This window comes from Mustela lutreola, chromosome X (assembly GCF_030435805.1).
Source record: "Mustela lutreola isolate mMusLut2 chromosome X, mMusLut2.pri, whole genome shotgun sequence".
In the NCBI taxonomy this organism is placed as follows: domain Eukaryota; kingdom Metazoa; phylum Chordata; class Mammalia; order Carnivora; family Mustelidae; genus Mustela; species Mustela lutreola.
The window spans coordinates 63757892-63780447 of NC_081308.1; the positions used below are offsets into that span (position 1 = coordinate 63757892).

Sequence of the window (22556 nt, forward strand, 5' to 3'; positions counted from 1 at the left end):
AAGCGTGCTTGAGCAGGGGAGGAACTGGGCCATGCCCCAGGACTTGAGCCATCTCTGGCACAAAAGGAGTTAATGGCAGGGACCGCGCCCCCCCGTGTCCGGGCACGCGCAGCGCGCCCCCTCGGTGCGCGGGCACAGCAGCCAGGCTGCCGGAGAACAGATCTCGGGAATTCAGGTGCGGAGCCCTTGGCCTGGAGGCGATATGGGTGGTCTGCGGACCGGTTCAGTCGCTCGCAACAGCCTGGGGAACAGGTGAGGCCGCTTGCCCCGGTCTCTCATCCACTAGCTGCCCATACCTTGCCCCGATCCTATCCCCTCCCAATCCCTGGCTCCTCCGCTCCCCAACCAATGCTCCCCATCCTTCTCAACCCCATGTTCTCCTTAGACACCCCTGACCCTCAATATCCCCCTGCCCCCGCCCCCGCCGCTTAGCTTCTCCTCTCCACCTCCTCCCTGAATTCCGCATCCCTATCATCCTCCCACCCATGGTCCCTCTATTTCCACAGCCTGGCTGCATGCTCATCAAAATGCCCCTACTAAGGGGCCCTGGCCCTATTCCTGTGTTGCACATTGCCAGTCCCCCCTCCCCCGCAGTGCAGCCCCATCCCTCTTCCATCATAGCATCTCCCAGCCAGGCTCCCTCCCCCACTCTCTGCAGCCCCCCTCCCCCCAGGCTTTTATTCTATCCTCCCCCATTCCAATGCAGCTCTGTCCCCCAATACCATTCAGACCCGCATGGCCCCCAGTACTGCAGTTCTCGATACCAGTCCATTCCTGCACAATGCCCCTTGCCCAATACTGCTCCAGCCCCCAAAGTACCTCAGATGCCACTCTAATCCCCGACATTGGCACTTCCCCTTGTCTTCTCCCAAATTGCAAGTTGGACCAGGATGGAGATCTTGGCCTTAGGGGCTCATAGTGGGTCCTAGGGTACAGAGGGCGTTTGGGGGTCGGCCGATTTGTCTAGGTGTTCAGGGGGGAGGGGCTGCAGGGAATGGACTCAAAGGGGACTGGCATTTGGCACTGAAGGGTTACTGGGAAAGGAGGCAACCCGAAGGGGTTAATGGAATTTGTGGGGAGGGGAGGCACTGAGGGGGTTAATGGTGTGGGGGGGTTGCTGGCGGGGAAGCCGTGTGAATGAGCGGTCTGTGCCCCAGAGTTGCCATGGAGACGGTGAATGGGGGGATTGTGTGAACTCAGCTGCGGACTATCCCCCCACCCCATACACACACACACCCACTCCCTCCAGCCCCACCTCCCTACTCCTACCCCTTCCTTCCCTTTACCCTCCCCCTCCCAACCCCGGGTGCATTCTGGGCAGTGTCTGGGATCCAACCCCCAACCCCGTACTTTGCTCCCCATTTCCTCTGAGCCCCCACCCCTTTAGTCGCTTTGCACGCTCTCCCTCTTCCTTCTTCCCTCCCTCTCTTTCTCCTTTTCTCTCTCCAGCTCTCTATCTCTCTCACCCTCCCTCTGCATCCTTTTCCTTCCCTCTCCCTCCCTCTCTCTTCCTCTCTCTCTCTCTCTCTCTCACTCTCACACACATTCTCATTCCCCTCTCGTGGTGGCCCATTGCCGGGCGTTCCCAGTCTCCCTCCCCCACCCCTTCAGCCAGTTCTTAAAGGAGCAGGCCGGCAATCTTGGAAGGCGGGAGAAATAGGGAAAACTAAATTGTGCGTGTGTGTATGTGTGTGTGTGTGTGTGTGTGTGTGTGTGTACGCGTGTGCTTGCGAGCGTGTGTGTCTGTCCATGCAGCAGGGTCTGTGTGCGCCTGTATGTGTTGGCTGTCTGTGTGTCAGAAAGCCTGTGTGTCTTGAGTGTGCTGCTATTTCTGTTTCTGTCTCCACCTATGTGTCACCATTATGCAGCATGTGTCTCTGGATATTTACCTATGTGGTGTGTGTGGGATTATATTCCAGTAAGTCTCTGCATGCGTCTCTGAATGTCTTTCTCTGTGATTCTCTGGCTCCGTGAGGCTCTCGGTCTCAGAATGTGGGACTATATGAGGGATCTCCATGGGTCTGGAATATCCGTCTCTGTGATCGCAGTGTCTGTTGTGAGCCAGGCTTGGTCTCTCTTGCTCCCTTTTTTGAGTCTTTGCGACTTTCCCTCTCCAAGGGTCTCTGAGTGCGGTGTCCCTCACACTCCGTTGTGTATTTTACACTGACTGAACCCCAATGCCTGGGGTTCTAGGCAAAGTGGTCTCTGTCTCAGTTTTGGTACTTGGTGTGAATTACAGAGAGCCCACAGAAAGGACCAAGGCTTCCGAATTCGGGAGTGGTGAGGGCTGAGGAGAAATGTACAGGAGGGGCACGGGAGGCTCTGGGGACTCTGGTGAGTGGCCATTCTGCCCTCCCTGCCCCCCAACCCTGGTTGATTGGTCAGGGGGGTCTCCATGTGGGCCTTTGTGCCTATCTGCTGCTTTTCCTGCTGATGCCTTGGAACCCCAGAGTGAGGTTAACAACCCTACCCTCTCCTATCTTCCTGTGGGGTTAGCAGGTCCCGGGGTCTAGAGAGTCCACTATTCGTGTCCAGCCCAGTGTGCTCAGGGACCTGAGGTCCATAGGTTCCAGTGTTCCCCACCCCCTGTGACCACATGCTGCTCGGGCCCCTGGCTGAGCCCCCATGAGCTCCACTGGCAGAGGAGTTGGAGTTGGGGACTGGAAACTTGGAGTGGCAGCAACTGTCCCTGGGTCAGTCCCCTAGGATTTCCCAGCCTTGGCCAGGCACACAGCCAGGGTCTGAGAAGCTGGTCCCCAGAACCCCAGGCACTGGAGACCTCTCCTACCTGTAGGAGAATCAGCCAGCCCCCAACTGGGGCCCCCAAAGACACCCCCTTCTCTGACTCGGGAGCCCTCCCCTAACCATCTTAGATGACGCCTACTTCCCTCTTTCCACAGGCCTGTCTGGCCCTGAGGGAGTCCCCTTTCTGAAGCTGTGGTGCTTGGACGACCTCTCTACGTTGCCGGGCACCTGTAGGTGTCCCTCGAGAGCTCAGTCTTGAGGTTCAAGTCAGTGTGGCCATGAAGGGGCTGCCTGTCGGGCTGATGCTGTGACCCTGGAGTCTGCCTTTCCTGCCAGTCCCCCTGCCCGGAACATGTGGCTGCGGCTTGGCCCGCCCTCGCTGTCCCTGAGCCCCACGTCCACGATTGGCTGGAGCCTGTGCCTCACCCTGTGGTTCCTCAGCTTGGTGCTGAGGGCCAGTACCCAGGCCCCAGCGCCCACAGTCAATACTCACTTTGGGAAGCTAAGGGGTGCCCGGGTGCCACTACCCAGTGAGATCCTGGGGCCTGTGGACCAGTACCTGGGGGTGCCCTATGCAGCTCCCCCCATCGGCGAAAAACGTTTCCTGCCCCCTGAGCCACCCCCATCCTGGTCGGGCATCCGGAACGCCACACACTTTCCCCCAGTGTGCCCCCAGAACATCCACACGGCTGTGCCCGAAGTCATGCTGCCCGTCTGGTTCACTGCCAACTTGGATATTGTCGCTACTTACATCCAGGAGCCCAACGAAGACTGCCTCTACCTGAATGTCTATGTGCCCACAGAGGATGGTGAGTGCTATGGCCAGGCGCTGTGCCCTCCCTGCCCCCTCCCCCCTCCCATGGTGTTCATGGCTTGCATGTCATTGTGTGCCCTGCAGCATGCCTCTGTCTGTCTGTGAAGATGCTTCTAACCATCACTCTGCTTGGCCTCCTCCCCATCTTCCTCCTCCCTGTTCTCCCTTCACCCAGCATTGTCTGAGCTCCCATGTGTGAGTGACACTGTTCCCAGGAGGGGGCCTGGCCAGGCCTGAGAGCTTTGACAGGTCTAGGGCCAGAGTGCTGGATGGGGGTTCCCTGGGGGAGTATGGGTCCCTGCTGGGCAACTGCCTGTGGGAGGATGCTGGCTCCACCAGGCCCCCCTGTTGCCATTCCGCCTGCTTTGAAAGGTAGTAGGTGTGTGTGGCCAAGGGAGCTGGGTGTGTGTGGGGTGGGGGCCAGCCTGGTGGGCATTGCTTAGGTGCCTCCTCTTGGGCTAGCCGCTGCCTCCTCCCGTGGGGCTCACACTAAGGTAAGTGACAGAAACAAAGAGATGGTGGGACAGGCTCTCTGCCATGTGCCACCTGCAGAGCAGCTCTTGGGGCCTGGGGAGGGGGTTGGGGGGTGCATGCCCCTGGGCAGAGGCCTCCTGTTATTTTTTAGTTTTTTATTCATTTTACAGTAAAGCGGATTTCCAAGGAATGCGCCCGAAAGCCCAACAAGAAAATTTGTAGGAAAGGAGGTAGGTAGCGAGCCGGCGGGGAGGGAGAGAGAGAGAGAGGGAGGGCTGCCTGCCCACCTACCCTTGCCCTTGAGGACCCAGCCTTCCTTCAAGTAGCCTAGGCTCAGGGGGCGGTCGGTGAGCAGGCCTAAGCTCCACCTTAGCCAAGGGCCCTGGCTGCTCTTCAGGGACGATTTGGTGGCCTAAGGCAGGTTCAGGGCAGAAGCTGCAGCAACCCCGTTTCTTCCGATCTTCCCAGCCCGGGATTCCACCGTAAGGCGTGTGCCAAAGACAGAGCCCATGGCTCTCTCTTGAGTCACCTCGCGCTGGGGGTGGGCGGATCTCCAGGCACCCAGGATGAAGCCAGAGGCTCTGCCCTCTTCCTGGCGCGGCAGCCCTGAGCTCACCCCTCCGTACTCTTTCCTGGGGTTGAAGTCTAGACTCAACTCTCCAACCCTGAAGTTTAGACCCAAGTCATCCTGCCAATCACCCCTGGCCCACCATACCCCAGCCAGAGCATAGCTGTGTGACCAGACCGCCCCCCCCTTCCCTGGGCTAGTCCCATGACAGACATTGGGGGACTCTAGGAACCATGGACTCGAAAAGGAGACACAACATCCTGAATTTTGCATTTACCCAGAAATGTACTTCCCTTGTAGAAATAATTCCTCCTGTTGTGGTCCTGTAAAGCACTTTCATACTTAGCTCATAAAATCCTCCCCACGTCTCTGGGGGCTTGTAAGGCAGGAATCAGTTTCCCAATTTTACGGATGAGGAAACAGGCCAAAGGGAGTGACTTGCTGCTGCTCGAGGCCCTGTCGCTGGTCTGTGGCAGAGCTGGGACCCAAACCCGGGTCTCTTGACCCTCAGGGCCATGTTCTTTCCACTGTAGCAGGAGAGGCAGCTCCCATCTGGTCATTCCTACCTTCATGGCTCTGAAAACAATGGTGAAACAGTGGATGGACTGGGTCTAATTGGAAAACAGCAACAGCTTAAGGAACAGGTGGAAAAATCACAGCCTGATCCCTACAACCTTTTGGCAAGCTTGGAGTTTGTTTTCCTTTGAAATCCTAGGGCAGGGTTGCCCCCCTCACAGTGAGTGGTGTTGTCAGGATTCCTGGGCCAGGATGCTCCCTGCTGAGCAGGAATCTCTAGGGGGCAGATTCTGGCGGAATCCACACGTTCAGTTTATGTGTGCTGAGTAACCCTGGAGCACGGAGTGGGGCCTGAGGCTCTGGACACAGCGTTCTGCCACATCTCCACAGCCAGCCCAGGACCTCACAGGCAGTAGGTGATCAGCACACACTTCCCCACACAAGTGAAGAAGCACTGTGGTGTTGCAGAAAGAGAGCGGGGCTGGGAACCCAAAGCCTAACTGAACCCCAGCTCTCCTGCTAGCTTGCAGTGAGACTTTAGGCAAGTCTTTTCCTGGAGGGGCCTTTGTTCCCACCTCTGAAGGTGATAAGGAGACCATTCAGGCCTTAACATTCTACTAGTGATAAGGAGACCATTCAGGCCTTAACATTCTACTAGAACAGGAAAGAGAGCTGGTGCCAGCTTACCCACATTCTACTAGTCTGTGAATGAATTCAGGAGAAGGGTCTCTTAAACCTCCTCCCGTGGGTTACTTGCTTGGGTGGGGGCTGGGGGGCAGGGAGAGAGGTTGACAGTGAACTTTAACCGTTTCCAGGAGGAATGATCTCCCCAGAGTGCCAGTGAGAGCCCAGGGCATTCCAGTCCCCAGAGTTTGGCTAGAGAGCCGATTGGAAGCTCGGGTCAAATGCAAACATTTAGCTCTCAGGATTGTTGACTGTGGTTAAGGCCATGAACTAGGCACTGTGGGGCCATGGAAGGCTAGGAGGCAGAGGCAAGATTTAGACCTAAACCATGGCTTCATCACCACTCTGACAAAGCTCCCATCCTAGGACTGAAACCTGGTGGGTTCAGCTAAGCCCCTCGGGCCAAGGTGTGAAGTGAGCCCCTGACAGTGTGGGGGAGGGCATTCGGTCATTTCACTGTTCAAATTAGTTCCCTATCCAGGGCCAGCTGGCCATTTGGAACGGAATTTACAGACCCCCGCTTCTTGGAGCAGAGACAGACACCGAGGTCATTAGGCTTGTGGTGTGTATAGGGTAGGCAGAACCAGCCCCGGCTGGGACCCTGCAGCAGCCCAGTGCTGGGACAGGGGATGGTTGGTGGAGCTGGCCTGTGTGATGGGCATGACAACAAGGAGTTGTTCCTTAAGCGCTCAGCTGAAGGAGAAAAGGCATCTATCTTGGTGGGTGGGGGGAGTGGGGAGCAATAGGGTCCCACCTTCTAAGTCCATGCCCATGCAAGTGAGGGATTTCCTGGGGGGGTGTGGGGGAGGAAGACCTGCCCCCTCCCCCCACTTCCACCTCCATCAGATTGGAGGGAATGCATGTTTCCGGATGAGTAAGTCCCTTCTTCCACTTGGGGGGCTGTCCATCATGTGGGTGATGCTGTCCCGTGCCCCATAGGGTTTCTGAGCTCAGTCCTGGCAGGTGTTAAGACGGTAGGTGCCACTGGAAGTTCGGGAAGCTGGAGGTCATTTCTGCCCCTTGGGGGCGGGGGTGGGGAGGGGTGGGAGGCTCTTGCCCTAGTTGAAAAGCCATTTTGTAATATGAGGGTGGTTCCTGTTTTGATTAATAGCTGTGAGGGATTTCATTCACCAGAGCCCAGACCAGCTGCAAAAGAGGGCTATTTGCTGCCTGCAGGCTGAGAGTATCTGGTGTCATAGACCAGAGGGTAGGCCCTGGGGTGCTGGCAGAATGACCTTGGTCTCCGAACTCTGCCCAGCATCCAGGCAGTAGGCCCTCTGTCTCCACAGCCATGCTCAAGATGCACTTCTCACCTCCTTAGAACAGGAAAGAGAGCTGGTGCCAGCTTACCCACAGGTCCTTAAATGTCTCTCTTCTCTCCTCTGTTCCCTTCTTTTCTCTCCTTCCCTTCCCTCCCCTCTCTCCACCCTGCCCCCCATGCTCCACCTCTTTTCTTGCTGATTTTTTTCCTTCCCTCTCCCCAGTTCCCAGAAAGGTGGCATGGTGCAGTGGAAAGACCATGGGCTTTGGAGCAGACCTGGGTTTGAATCTTACCTCTAGCGCTTCCTAGCTGTGTGATCTTGAGCAAGTCACTTTACCTATCTGAACCTCAGTTTCCCCATCAGTGAAACAGGAGTAGAGAGTACCCACCTCACTGGGGTGTGAGGATCAAACAGTATGGCAGACATAGAGTGGCACACGGTAAACACTCGGTCTATGGTAGGAGCTGTTATCATTATTCCTCTGTTTCCCCCTCTCTCTCTGTCTCTCTCCATCTCTCTCATATCCCTTTCTCCTTCTCCTGTTCCTCCTTTCCCTCCCTCCCCCTCTGGCTCTCTCTCGATCTCAGAGCAGTGCTTGCTGCTCTTAGGCTGGGTTCCTGCTCACAGGAACCCCATTTGCCATCAGCCAGAGCAGGGGGCCCCAACGAGGAAGACCAGAGGGAAAGCTTCATCTCCCATTTCCTCCTCTGGGAATCAGGGTCAGCTGAGGCCCAGCTTGAGCCTTCCCACTGGGCCCAGGTAGCTCAGGGCCAGGGGGGGCCCCAGTTCCCGGCTCTGCCCTAATAGCTCGCATCCATATCCAACATTCTGGCAAGGCCACCTGTCACCCTCAGCGCCTGCTCTGGCTCTCCAGCTCAGCCTGCCTGTGTACACACGTGCAGCCCCTGCCACCCGGGAGAAATCCTTTCCCTGAGTGGGTCTCTGGCTCTCTGCCCTGGCCCATATGCTGCTCCCGCCTTCCCAACTGGAAAGGGAGTTGGCTGAGATGGGGGGGCGGGGCAGGGAGGCGCAAGGAAGCCAGTCCAGCAGGGGCCTGCAACACCATCATCGGCTAATGAAGGTCTGGGCCTCAGCCCACCCATTCCCTTGGTTCTTGCCATCCCTCCTGCCTGTCCTGGGCCCAAGCCCAGAGCTGGCTTGCTGGGCCACACTGCAGTCATGCTGTTTTTGAATTCTCTCTCTGTTTTGTTCTCTGTTCTGTGCTGTTGTGTCTCCCTGTGTCTGGTCCCCAGGATCCGGCGCTAAGAAACAGGGCGAGGACTTAGCGGATAATGACGGGGATGAAGATGAAGGTATTTGGGGGCTGCAGGGCGCGGCGGCTGGTGCATGGCACAGAGCCCCTCCTCTTCTCGATGGGGAGAAGCCCCGTCTGTCTGTCTGTCCGTCCGTTGGTGTGTTTCTGTTCCTATACAAGGCTTTGGGCTGTTCATCCATCTTTGGCCTGGTGGGCCGCTGGGAGTTCCTTGGTGATGGACCCGGCTGGCTGGAGGGAGCAGGGGACCACCAGTAAAGCTGGGGGGGAGGGGGTGGCAGCCTCCTCGCCCCGGTCCCCTACCCTCGTCCTGAGTCCTACAGTAGAGAAGTGGGCACTGCCAGAAACAGCTTCCTCCCGCATCCTCCGTGGTTCAGCGGGCACCTGCCCCCACCGATCAGCAGGGAGAGTGGAGAGAAAGCAGGGCAGAGGGAGGGCGGGGAGAGAGGTACAAAGGAGACCGGATGGTGAGGACGTACCTGGGTTTCACTGCGGAGACACATGTGTTTCGTGGGAATGCAGGCTCTTGGGAGAGGGGCCTGGCAGGCCGTTGAGCTGAGGAGTGAGGCCTTGACAACCAAAAGGGCTGGAGATTAGCAACACCTAAATCACTACTGTCCACCCCCCCACCCCCTGGCCTCCTCCCAGGAAAAGAGATATGGCCTCAGGGCCACGGACTGCAGTGGTTGGCTCGGGACAGGACCAGGAAGGCTGTGGGCTAAAGTGCCAGGCTGAGGCCAGGACGCCCAGCCCAGTCAGTAGATGGCATAAGATACTTAGGTGATGGTGGAACCAGTCTGCCTTTCTCCTTGGGAAAACAGGTTGTGTTTGCTAAGCAGCACAGAGCATTTCCTTCTACCTTCCTTGCCCTGGCCCTGCCCCTCCAGCCCTGGAGGAGCCAAACAGCTGTGGGGGCGGGGGGGTGTTCCGCTGGTGGTTGGTAGGGCCGCACTGGTGTGGCGGAGTGTTGGTCCAGCTCACACACTGAGAGGCTGCAAGTCAAGGTGATCAGGTCAGGAGCCTTCTCTTGACTACCCAGACCCAAGGCCACCGCTGTGCTCACTGGGCTTGGGAGTGGCCGCTTGAAGGTTTCTCACTGAATGGCCTTTGGGGAGGCTCCATCTTCATCCTAATGCTGATGGGAGGGGAGGGACTGCAGAGTGGGGTGGAGGGGTCTCTCTCATTCTTAGTTCTGCCCCTCTCCTCTCCCCATCCCCAGTGCTTCCAGTTAAGTCTGCCTGACGCCCCCGGGGGACAATGGGGTAAATGAGCACATGGCTGAGAGACCATGTCACTAAGGTTCCCTCTACCCCATCACTGCCCTTCACTCCCTTTTACCCACATCCTTCCTTGTTCTCTCCCTGTGCCACCCCCTTCTTCCCACTCCTCTTGTCTCTGTCTGCACTGGGGGGGCCGGCTGCTGCCAATGGCCTTACTTCCATGTAACTTGGTCTAGTCTTGGGGGTTTCAAGGCTCCCCAGCCCCTGCTCTCCTAAGCGTGTCAGGTCCCAGGACTCTGGGTGCCCCGGGGGCAGGGACTCGCTTGAGCCAGCTAAGAGACCAGCCCTGCCTCTTCTTCCTGCTCCCCTGTCCCCAGGGCCTAGCCTGTCGCCTATCTAGGCCTGGCTGACTGCCTTCAGCTGGGAGGCTGAAACCTGAGTCTTTAAAACCAATGCTGAAGTCCACCTCCGGCTAAGTCTCTGGCCAATGCTCAAGCTCCGGGCCCAGCAGTCCCGTGAGTCCTGCCCCCAGAGCTGGCGGTGGTGTCCTGGCACCTGGGATAGCTTTGCTGCCCACACCCCCACCAGGGCTGGCGGGGGTGAGGGAGGAAGGGCATCCTACCCAGCCTGTGTCTCACCCCTTCTCCTTGCAGACATCCGGGACAGTGGCGCTAAGCCTGTCATGGTCTACATCCATGGAGGTTCGTACATGGAAGGGACAGGCAACATGATTGACGGCAGCGTCCTCGCCAGCTATGGCAATGTCATCGTAATCACCCTCAACTATCGGGTTGGGGTGCTAGGTATGGTTCTCTGCTAGCTGCCTTGAAGGAGGCCCAGGTTCTCAAGGAAGGAGGAAAGAATGCTGGGGATTTAATGCTGGCCTCCGTTCTCTAATGGGTACCAGTGACCAAAGTCAAGTGATATCACATGGTCCCTAACCAAGTGCTGGGTGCTTGCCCATGTTCCCAGGCTCTTTCCTGGAGTGTTTAGCTGCCACTGGAATTTCAATTCAACCTCCACACCTTCTCTTAAAGGTCACAAGCCAGGTCGCTGCTTTCAGACCATTGCTTGGCTGAGTTTCACAGGGTCTGGAACTTTCTAGTGTCCGTCCCCTGTCCCTACCCACCCAGACCCACTTCCTCAAAGCCCCACACATATACAGATAGTCCTTCTAGCCCATCACATATCCACTTGCTCATGTACCCTCACCTGACTGCACATCCACACTGCCCACCACACACCCCCTTGCATACTATTATTTCTCACACACCCCACAAATACACACATATACCTGTACACATAGAGACCCCCACATCCACATCTATAGGCCGCCTTTCTCACACACACATGCATGCTCCTCCACCACTCCATAAACACTCCACACATATGGTTTTTCCCACACATATCCACATGCCATATACCTCTTTCCACTCCACATCCATACCCCATATGTACACAGATTTCTCAGAAACCCCCACCAGCATTCCCGTCTATCTCTCCCTATACATCTCTGTATCCACTTTTATACCTATAACACACTACACGTACCCACACTCACACTTCCTTCTACCCCCACGCAGACACTCTACACAAAGACTCACACCGTACACATCCACGCTACACATAAACCCCACATGCCTATACCTTGAATGTACATAAATATTCCCTCCACATTTACACACTCACACCCCACCGTGCTTCCCAGTTCCACCTCCACTCGGACACCCACACGCGCGCATATGTCCCTCAGCTTCCCTACCTAAACGCAAACCAATTTTCCCCCTCCCTACGCACATACACCCACACCCGCCCATCCACACCTCCTCACGCTGCACATCCACAAATCCTACACACACACCCCCTCACAAATCCTACACACAAACCCTTCCATGTCTCCATGCCCATCCCAGGCACTATACTTACATAGCTCTCTGCTGTGTACACACACCCATAGACCTCCTACATGAATACCCACATCCCCACGTAGATACATACACACACGTATACACATACACGCACATAGACACTCCTCCCCTACGTACCCTGCGTATATATGTGCAGTACACACACATACATTTTCCCCACCCCTACCCTGCCCAACAAACACATACACACTCGTGTACACCTGCTTGGCCTCCAGATCCACACACTTCGCCTCACCCTCATGCGTGTGAGTACCCCACACTTGCGTAGCACATATAGACACACGTACGCATTTCTACTACTCTCTCTGTGTCTACATCCCCATATACTCCCACCCCATCACACAAACACACTCTCACACGTACAGGCTTCCTTCCCAAATGCCTCCTCTTATGCACCCCTGAGTCTTTCCCCCCACATCCTCTGCCAGCCACTGGCTGGGCTTGGTGATGTAGGCTGCCCCTCTGGGCTGTGTCTTCCTTGCTGACTGTTACTGCCTATCTGCGGCCAGGTTCCTGAGGTACACAAGTACCTTAGAGAGGGTGACACAGTGTACAGGGTCTTGCTCCCTCTCAGACGCTCACCCAGGCCTCCGAGGGCACGTGCAGCCACGTAACCCTGTAATATCATGAGAAAGACAACTGACCTGAAGGGCTGGTGTCTTCCAGGTTGCAGTGGGGGTCTAGGCTGTGCATCAGATCCAGAGGCCTGCGTGCTGGACCAGCTGTGGCATGACTTCTTCCCTGGCCCCTTGGCTGACAGGACCTTATCTTAATTTGCCTCTGAGTGTATTGTTCTTGCTAGTTCTAACCCCAGAGGGCCTGGTGCTCCATGCCACTTCTGGTACAGTTCACAAGCCCAGAAAGACAACCTTTTCTTGACTTACCATTGACACTCGGTGGGCTAGCAAGACGCCTTTTTGGGGTCCAGACTGGAGAAAGGATGTTCCCCGAAAACAGTGAGCCTATGTCCCTTCGAGTGGCCTCTGGATCCTGGGGGATGAAGCATGCAGGGCATCTCCCTGGTCTCTAGGTGATCTGGTGGGCTTGGATTTCATGGTTTGGCTGCTGCTCCTCTGTCTCCCCGAGTTGCCCCAGACATCCTGGTGAGGCTCTCTTAAGTGATCTGTCCTGTTGAGGAAGGGGATCTGAGTCTCTGACAGCAAAGGGGAAGAGAAGGTGGCCATAAAGCTACATGCAAGGGCTGCATGGTTCCCGAAGAGTCAGGAATTTCCAGAAGCAAGGTCACACAGATATCCAGCCATGCGCCTACGGTAGCTGAAGGCCAGAAGGAGCCCTGCCACCTTATTTTCTTAGTGAGACTGATAGAAAATGTTCAACTCGGCTGCTTTTAAAAATCAGAAACACAGAGCTCCATTCTGTTGGTTTTATTGGAAAGCACAGAGAGTACGAAGAATGTGCCTCGGTTCCGTATGATCGGAACAGCTTAGGGAGGCAGAAAAAGAAAGAGTGGAGGAACGGGGAGGAATGTGGGGGGCTGGGAATTGAGGAAGAGAAGGAAAAGACAGAGGGGAGAGAAAAGAGGACAAGATCACACCGAGCAAAGAGACAGGAAAGAGAGATTCAGGATCTGAAGTGTCTCTTCGCAGCTGTGGGCTGTACAGGGCCTGTTGTCGGTGAGTGTTCTCTATGGTACCCAGTGTGCTGGTTCCTGGACAACCCTCCCACTTCCCCAATCTTGAAGCTTATACATCAGAAGTTACTAACTTTTGGGGGAGCCTTAGACCCCTCTGAGATTCTAATGAAAGCTATGGACCCTACCCGCCCCCCCACCAGGTAAATGTGCACACACGTACACAAACCTATAGAAATGTTTCCATGGACATCACTGAAACTCATCCTAGAAACTCAGGTTAAGCACCTACACCCACCCCACCCGCTTTACAACCCCTTCTCATTTGGGTAACCAAAACAGCACATCTAGGGGCAAGAGTCGTATTCTTTGGGCTTCAGCTGTTAATGATCAACATAATATTATCCAAACCTTGGAAGGAGTCACAAACTGAGATTTGGTCCAAAGTTCCCCCCACCACTTCCTGTGTCTCCTTTAAAGCCTGCTCAGCAACCCAAATGTAGTCTATAAGCCACTGATTGGATTCTGGGTACCTACAAGATGTTTTTGTCTCTCGGTGCCAGACGTAGAACATAGATCTGTCCCTGGCACTTGGAGACTTTGCTGTGTAGCTGTGACTTGGTTGTTTTGGGTCTTTAAGCATCCCAGATTGGGCAGGCCGGATTGGGACCCCCCCAGCGGCATGCACACATTCACCCTCCCTTCAGCTTCTCTGGAAGCACTGAGCTCAGACATATGGTTTACTCTGAGGTGCTTCTTGGGACATCTTGGGTGATTCATTTATATGGAGACTGTCACAGACCAGTCCATGGATCCCATTTTATTATTTGAGGAGTCCCCGCCATGGGGCTTGAGACCAACACAAGAGACACCGGCGGGATAGCAGACGTGGACACCCCCAGGGCCAGGGAGGTAGGGGCTTGCCAGGTTTTCATCTGGGTTCCAGAATTTGATGATACATCTCTGCTCAGGCAGCTTTTGGGGCAAACAGACAACCTAGTGAAAGTCAAGCCTCGAGGGATGGAGCTCTGTGGTTTGGGTGCAGTGTGCCTGATTCCCTCATCCTCTGTTGATGGGGGGCCCACCATGGACGACACAGTGCAAATCCAGGGCCAAGGGAGCCGGTCTCAGGTTTATTGTGACAGTTTCTGTGGAGGAGTATTTCAGCCCTTCTCCTCCCATGGTTTCCGTGGACGGCTGAGTTACTGGGGCCCTAGCAGTGAGCGACTTGCTCTCCTGCACTGCCAGACTTTGTGCACTCCTGGTTGGTCACATTTGTGGGATCACCTGTCTCGGCCCAGTGGATAGAACACTTCACGCAGGACTCTTGTAGTAGAGATGGTTGACATGGCCTCATCTGCATGCTTCAGCGCCACTCATCCCGGGGCTTGGTGGAAGCCAAGGGAGTAGAAAGGGGTGGTTGGCTCCTCCACCCAGCCCCATCAGGCCTTTATTCCCAACCCAGGGAATCGAGACACGTTGGCGAAATCTACTTGACTACCTTGAAGCACCGGGGCTCCTCCCGCTGCTGGGACAGATGCATTGACACATTTCACGGCACACTCCCTCAGCCGGGGCTGAAGCCTGGTGTGCCGTGGCTTCAGTAAGAGGAAAGGGAAAGGAAATACAGAGGAAGGAGAAAGGCAGGGAGACAGGATGGGAGGGCTAAGAGAAGCAAAGAGTGGTTCTTGCAGGAGGGTCTAGGGCTTGGACAGCTGGGGTGGATCTTGGTCAGCAGACTTTTTTAAGACTTGCAGCAGCAGCTTCGGTGTATGAATGGGACAGGCAGAGGAGAAGCAGGCTCCCTTCTCTGGAGGAACAAGGGCCCCTCCGTTCATCCTCATTCAGGCTTTCTTTGATTCCTTCACAGTTCCTCTCCGGGAACCTGGGGGCTAAAGAGGGCTTGTGACTGGGTCTGAGAGGAATAACTAAGTACTTTATGGCCTTAATGGTACCAAATGTAAATTAATAGCACCCTTGAAGAGGGTGAAATGAGCTCTTTCACAGAAGCTAGAAACAGGAGGACCTGAGAAAGACAGGGATGAGGTCTTGCACCTGCTTGAGTCTATTTCAATTCAGCTTCCACCCATGGCCAGCCAGGATAGCCAGAGAACTCCCTGCGAGCTGAGGGGGCCTTTTCAAACATGACCTCCCACAAAGCTGATCCCAGGTGCTGTGAAGGTGCTTTCAAATAGGGAGTCCAAAACGAACCAATCCAGGTATGGGGTGTCCGACGCGTAGGAGCGCCACGACTACCCGCCTGGAAAGAACCCTTCCAGAAGCCTAGGGCAGGAGAAGATGGGAGCTTTCCAAGGAGCGCAGGGATCAAGGAAGAGAGGAAATGAGGCGGTGTGATCATTCTGAAATGGATGCGGGGGGGGGGGGGGGGGGGGATATAGGACATCTCTGTGGGATAGCCAGCAGGTGGGCGGGAAGGTAGTCTCCATGGCAACAAGTCTCCACAGCAGCAAATCCCAGCAGGTGGGTGGGAAGGTAGTCTCCATGGTGACATGTCTCCTCAGCAGCAAATCCCAGTGGGTGGGCGGGCGGGAAGACCTGTTTCTGTGGTAACACACAGCGCTGACTTGCCCATTTCTCCACCAGATGAAAAAGATGGCCTCACCCAGTGGTTTTCTAACTTTAGCGGCCCCAGATCACCTGGAGAGCTGGTGAAAAATACAGATTGCGGGGCCTCCTCCCCCTAGTTTCTGAATCATTAGGTCTTGGGCAGAGGGGAAATGAGAATCAGCCCCGAGATGAGGGGAAGGAGCCACCCGAGGCCCTGGAACGAGGTGTGCAGGTGGACGAATCCAGACAGGATGGGCAGCAAGCAGGGCTTGGGGACCATTACCTCTTGGGAGCCTCACTTCCTTCAGAGAGAGGAGGAAGGGGAACAAGAAGTAATTACAGAGTTAAAGAGTGTGGAGTGTGTTAGAGAGGCCTGTGTTCGATTTATCCTGGCAACAACCCTTTGAAGTATTTTTATCTCCATTTTACAGAAGAGGAAACTATAGCCCAGATATTTTAAATAACTTTCCCAAGGCTATATGGCCAGTAGGCAGTAGAGCTAGAACGCGAACTGAGGACCATCTGACTCCAGAGTGTCTGTTCTTTCCAAACTATCTCGCCGGGAAGCTAGGGTAATGTCTTAAAGAGTACCTCAGGGACCTGGCCATTTGCAATTCTTGCAGTTTAAGTCTCCCAGCTGAAGGCGTCCCCTCGAATAGTCTGGGGACCCCCCCTCCACACTGGAGAATGGGAGTGGGAGGCAAGGAGCAGATCAATCCTTCCTATATGGATGGGGCTGGAACTTGCATACAGGAGCCATGGTACATGGTAGCTGGGTGGACAGAACACCACCGCATGCCCCTTCCTCTGTCCTCATGCCCTCCCACCCTCCCCGTCCCCATCTCCTGCCTGCCATTCTAACCCCAATCCCCCATCCCTCTGCCTTCACCGTCCTCATGCCCTATGTTGAATCCAGGTTTCCTGAGTACTGGCGATCAGGCTGCCAAGGGCAACTATGGGCTTCTTGACCAAATCCAGGCCCTCCGCTGGGTGAGCGAGAACATTGCCTTCTTTGGTGGCGATCCCCGCCGTATTACCGTCTTCGGCTCAGGCATTGGCGCGTCCTGTGTCAGCCTCCTCACGCTGTCACATCACTCTGAGGGTGAGTAGTGCTCGGGGCAGAACCTCAGCTAGCAATGGGCCAGCTGCCCACCCTGAGCCTTAGGCCTTCTGGGGTCCAGAGCACCCAGGGGAATCAGCTGGCCCTCCTCTACCAGCTTGGCATCTCTTAGGGAGAAGTGGAATGGAAATGTTCCTCTCAGGGAAGAAGTCCTTCTCCCAGTGCAGGAAAGGGAAAGAGAGAATCCTGTTTATATCTTGAGAGAGTAAGATCCTCCTTCATGTGGGAGTCGAGTTTGGGTGAGTGGGAGTAGAATGTCTATCTGAAGGGACAGTGGGTTTTTTTTTTTTTTAATTGGGGGGCAAGGGAAATCTTTCAGTTTGGGAAGGACATGTGACTTCAGGATAGAGATCTAGAGTGGGAATTCATTTTTAGGTGTAAGAAACACTCATTTTCTGCCTTTCTCTCTGAAGAACAAGTCTGTACAGGAGGGGATCTGTCCTTAAGCGGGGAGATGGGTTTGAATAGTGAGGATCACTAACCTGTGGGGTGGGCTTTTTCTGAGAGGCTGGCAATCTGGTAGCTCACACCAGAGCTCCTCCTGAGCTGGGCAACCATAAGGGAGATTCATTCTTAGCCCAGAGGAGAGCATTTCTCCTTGCTTGGCTAGTGCTACTCATTAAGGAAGCCAAACAGGCCCTTTGTGGCTCAGCAGGGCAAGTTCCCTTCAACTCCGGGCTATAGAGCACATTCTGTCTCTGAGAGGCAAAGATGAGCTTCTCATGTAGAAGAGACCTTCCTGAAATAGGTTCCTTTCCTTCCTCTGAGGAAAGGAAATCTGGGAGAGAGGACAAGGGTTTTTTTTGTTGGAGTCCACCCTGTGAGTGTGTGATATTCTCACAGGAAGACTTTCAGTCCCTCTTTGAAAAAGGCCTATCCCTCTCAGAGAGAAAAATCACCTTCTCTGACCTCGACATCCTGCCTCTGTCCCTCCAGGGACTTCGCCAGTGAGGGAAGACCAGGGTGGGATCAGAATCACACCATAGTAGGGGGAACAGGGACCCCTTTCTCCACAAAGGAGGGTGAGATGACTGATTGTGAGGATGCCCCTGTCTGTAAAGAGGACTGGTGCCTCCTCAGATCGGGAACTTCCCTGGGAGGACAAGGCCTTTCTTGGGGGTAGTACTACATTCTGTCCCCTGAGGGGCCTGGCTCCCCTAAAGAGTTGTTCTCTCAGTCTTTCTGTGACTGATTCACAGAGAATCAGTGGAAAAGTAATCCTCACTTTGGAAAAGTGAGGCTCTCTCTTATGTAGTAATCTATATTTCTGTCCCTCTCTTTCTACCCATGCCAACTGCCTTTCTCTTAGTGGAAAGGAACAGGGTGTCTGAGGGCCAGATTATTCCTCACTTGGGAATGTTGGGACCAGGGACAGCATGATACCCCCTCTTTTTTTTCTTGGGCGGGGAGAAGAATCATCCACTTTTTGAGTTCGGAGGACTGGCTCCCTCTTGGCCAGGGGAAAAACTAGATCTGAGGCATCAGTAGCTTCAGGAAAAGGAAAGTCTCTGTGGAGACTCCACGCTGTGAGGGCATGCTCCCTGGAGACTTTGAGATCCCCAGGCCTTTGCCCTCAGGAATCTTTCCCCAAACTCCCAGAATGTGAGGCTCTCTCCTGCCTGCATTTCTCATCTCTCATGAAAAAGACCCCTTTGTGGTGGAAGCGCCAGCTCCCTGGTGGTGTGCTGGCACAGAACTGGGCCCAGCTGGGCAGGAAGCAAGGAGGGAAGACAAGGAGAGATAAAGAGAGGGAGCATAAGGAAGCTGATGTCTGGGACCCAAGGGGTTAATTCCCGCTGCCATTTCCTTAACCCCCAAGTTACCAACCCTCATTCCAGAACAAGGAAGCAAGGAGCAGGCAGGGGGTCAGTCCAGGTCATGCAGGGGCCCAGCAACATCTCCTCTGGTCCTAATCCATCATCCCCACTGAAAGGTCTCTTCTTCTTGAAAGGTCTCTTCTTCCTTTGTAGTTCATTGCACCCAGAGGGCAGCCTCAGTGACAGAGGAGTGAGGAGAGGTTTAATTTGTCCCTCAGGGAAAGGCAAGGGAGGCCTAGGCGCTGGGGGCCATGATGATCTGAGCTGGTGCTGCGTGTCTTCTGCAGGGCTTTTCCAGAGGGCCATCATCCAAAGTGGTTCTGCCCTGTCCAGCTGGGCTGTGAACTACCAGCCGGTGAAGTACACCAGCCTGCTGGCGGACAAGGTAGGCTGTAATGTGCTAGACACGGTGGACATGGTGGACTGTCTTCGTCAAAAGAGTGCCAAGGAGCTGGTAGAGCAGGACATCCAGCCAGCCCGCTACCATGTGGCCTTTGGCCCTGTGATCGATGGCGACGTCATTCCTGATGACCCTGAGATTCTCATGGAGCAGGGCGAGTTCCTCAACTATGACATCATGCTAGGTGTCAACCAGGGCGAAGGGCTCAAGTTCGTGGAAGGGGTGGTGGACCCTGAGGATGGCGTCTCAGGCACTGATTTTGACTACTCAGTCTCTAACTTTGTGGACAATCTGTATGGCTATCCTGAGGGTAAGGACACCCTGAGGGAGACCATCAAGTTCATGTACACAGACTGGGCAGACCGTGACAATCCGGAGACCCGCCGCAAAACACTGGTGGCGCTCTTTACTGACCACCAGTGGGTGGAGCCCTCGGTGGTGACCGCTGATCTGCACGCCCGCTACGGGTCACCTACATACTTCTACGCCTTCTACCATCACTGCCAGAGCCTCATGAAGCCTGCTTGGTCAGATGCAGCTCATGGGGATGAAGTACCCTACGTTTTTGGTGTCCCTATGGTAGGCCCCACCGACCTCTTCCCCTGCAATTTCTCCAAGAATGACGTCATGCTCAGTGCTGTCGTCATGACCTACTGGACCAACTTTGCCAAGACCGGGTAAGGAGAAAGTGGGGGTTGCTCTTTGGGACCCCAGCATGCCTACCCCTCCACTCCTCTATGGTTAGACCTCTTCCTTTGTCTCCTTTTTAAAAGACCTTCCCCCGAATCTTGCTTGGCCCCCTCTTCGTTCCCTTCCTCCTTTTGAGTCTTTCGTGCCATTTCTTCCTTCCAACATGTTGTCGGGGCTTGGAACTCAGCTAGCATTAGGATTGAGCCACAGGGAGAGTTAATGAGAACCACAGGATTCAAGGTTAGATGGTCAGAGGCTGAGTGAAGAGGGGAAAAAAGTGCCTTTATGAAGAGCCTTTCAAGGGTTCTTGGAATAACTGGGCAGCTGAAAAGATTGGCTGATGTTTGGAAGCATGTGAGAAGAAAAGGCATCTATAGCATGACCTTACAGGATGGGCACAGGGAAGGATGAACCAGTTTCCATGATACAGTGGGCAATAGGAATTCAAGGCCCCAGGGAGGGGTGTGGACAGAGGGAGGGACCCTGAAAAAAATGGAAATGTGGGTGTGAGAGAAAGAATTCTGGGCCCTTTCTCACCTAGGTAGAGTGGTGACCCCAGATTTCCATGTGGTATTTCAGGGATCCCAACAAGCCGGTCCCCCAGGACACCAAGTTCATTCACACCAAGGCCAACCGCTTTGAGGAAGTGGCCTGGTCCAAATACAATCCCCGAGACCAGCTCTACCTTCACATCGGGCTGAAACCAAGGGTCCGCGATCATTACCGGGCCACCAAGGTGGCCTTCTGGAAACACCTGGTGCCCCACCTATACAACCTGCATGACATGTTCCACTATACGTCCACAACCACCAAAGTGCCGCCCCCGGATACCACCCACAGCTCCCACATCACCCGCAGGCCCAACGGCAAGACCTGGAGCACCAAGCGGCCAGCCATCTCCCCTGCCTACAGCAATGAGAATGCCCAAGGCTCCTGGAATGGGGACCAGGATGCAGGGCCGCTCCTGGTGGAGAACCCTCGTGACTACTCCACTGAGTTAAGTGTCACCATCGCTGTGGGGGCCTCCCTCCTGTTCCTTAACGTTCTGGCCTTCGCTGCCCTCTACTACCGCAAGGACAAACGGCGTCAGGAGCCCCTGCGGCAGCCCAGCCCTCAGAGGGGTGCCGGGGCCCCTGAATTGGGAGCTGCTCCTGAGGAGGAGCTGGCAGCTTTACAGCTGGGCCCTACCCACCACGAATGTGAGGCTGGTCCCCCCCACGACACACTGCGCCTCACTGCACTGCCTGACTACACACTGACCCTGCGCCGCTCTCCTGACGACATCCCACTCATGACACCCAACACCATCACTATGATTCCCAACTCCCTGGTAGGGCTGCAGACATTGCACCCCTACAACACCTTTGCCGCAGGGTTCAACAGTACTGGGCTGCCCCACTCACACTCCACTACCCGGGTATAGCTCCAGCCCAGAGCACAGCCTAACTCCTGGCTCCCTCCTGCCCAAATCCATGGACACACATGCACCCACAGACACGCAAAGACACACATGTACGCACGCATGCACACACACACACACACACAGACACGTACACGCAGATATGTATACACACCCACCTACACCTGACAGCAGACCCACCTGCACAAACATAGACAGATGTGGACATGCACTCGCATGCACAAAAACACAAATAAGGAAGTAAACCTGAACAAACCCTTCAAATGGGGACGCAAGTGAGTCCTTGGGAAACTGAGGACCTGTGGAACAGCAGCTGAAGCCAGCTCCCTGAGCCTGATCACAGACACTCCTGGGGGCCCGAAAGCACCAGCTGGACACCCCCTTGGTGCTCGCCTTCCACCTCTTTTGGAACTGCACCACCCACCAACTCCAGACTTGGGAGCTTTAAAGAGCAGAGTAGCTCTTTCTCCCCCCAGACTTGGTCTTTTTTCTGGGTCTTGTTTTTGTTGATTTTTAAAATAATTTTGGAACACATGCTTCTCCAACCCATGAGTGCAAAGAGGCTCTGGAAGGGAGGCTCCAGGCCCATGTCTGTGTGGCTCTGGCACCCCCAGGGCTCACACAATCCGGCCGAGGAACATGACCACCCCAAGAAAGAAACAGATTTGAGCAAGACCATGGAGTGGAAGGAGAAAGGGGCTACCGCTGGATGGGGTTGGAGGGCCACAAGGGAGAACTCTCCAGCCATCTATCTCTGTGTCCCTGTGGAGGGCTCTAGAGACTGCAGGGTGACCTGCTTTCCCCCAAAGGCCAGGAACACTGGCCTGGCTAGACCAGGGGACCCTAGATTTGGTGAATGAGGTTCTGGTGGAGGTCATTGCTATGGGGCCCCTGGGTGTAATCTGGGTTCTGCCTCTGCCTTTGGGGTAATGGTATCAGAAACTCACCCCATTTTCTTTACCAAGTCTCTTTTGTGTCTGTCATTTCTCTTTCAAAAAGGCGGTGTTTTTTTGTTGTTGTTGGCTTTTTTTTTTTTTTTTTTAAAGAAAAGTTCTTAAAACACTAACGGAAACCCATGGAGTTTGTCCTTTGTAAAAATTTTAAACACAGTGTCTTGATATAAAAATAAAAAAATCCAGTTAGCACTCCCAACCTGCCTCCCTTGCACAGGCCTTGCCCCAACAGACCTCCCAGCAGGGTGCCCCTGTGGGCTAGGAATCAAGCCTGTCTCTGTGTCCTGTGCCTTTAAACTGAGACAAGTCTGGGCTACACTCCCCCGCGCCCCCCCCCCCATGCAGGCCTGTCCAGTCTTAAGCAGGTTGCCCTACCCTTACCCCCCTGCACTGCCCCCCAACGCTCTGGGTTCCTGCTGCTGAAGCCTTCTCTCAGCACCATGGGCCTCCTAATGAAAGGGCAAAAAATAATACTTCCCCCTCCTCCTCTTCTTCCTCCTCCGCCCCCACCCC

At 55.0% G+C, this 22556-nt stretch overlaps 1 protein-coding gene across 4 annotated transcripts; it reads left to right on the forward strand.

Annotated features, from left to right (window-relative positions):
* The first annotated feature begins 95 nt into the window (after positions 1 to 95).
* Positions 96 to 22238, forward strand: NLGN3 (neuroligin 3). 4 transcript variants are annotated; one of them, XM_059156611.1, is made up of 8 exons: positions 96 to 252; positions 2901 to 3554; positions 4204 to 4263; positions 8317 to 8376; positions 10210 to 10359; positions 16560 to 16745; positions 18868 to 19657; positions 20250 to 22238. In XM_059156611.1, the coding sequence occupies exons 2-8, from the start codon at positions 3098 to 3100 to the stop codon at positions 21091 to 21093; spliced, it is 2547 nt and encodes an 848-aa protein (XP_059012594.1). In that variant the 5' UTR covers positions 96 to 252; positions 2901 to 3097; the 3' UTR covers positions 21094 to 22238. The 4 variants fall into 4 exon arrangements, with proteins under 4 accessions (XP_059012594.1, XP_059012596.1, XP_059012597.1 ...); XM_059156612.1 differs by lacking the exon at positions 96 to 252 and adding an exon at positions 1593 to 1673; XM_059156613.1 differs by lacking the exon at positions 4204 to 4263.
* The last annotated feature ends 318 nt before the right edge of the window (positions 22239 to 22556 follow it).

What these genes read in the sequence shown, in the direction of transcription:
- NLGN3 (XM_059156611.1), top strand. Translation starts at nt 3,098, where the DNA reads ATGTGGCTGCGGCTTGGCCCGCCCTCGCTGTCCCTGAGCCCCACGTCC. An exon ending in GCTGTCACATCACTCTGAGG is followed by an intron (nt 16,746 to 18,867) that starts GTGAGTAGTGCT and finishes TGTCTTCTGCAG; the next exon opens with GGCTTTTCCAGAGGGCCATC. An exon ending in ACCAACTTTGCCAAGACCGG is followed by an intron (nt 19,658 to 20,249) that starts GTAAGGAGAAAG and finishes GTGGTATTTCAG; the next exon opens with GGATCCCAACAAGCCGGTCC.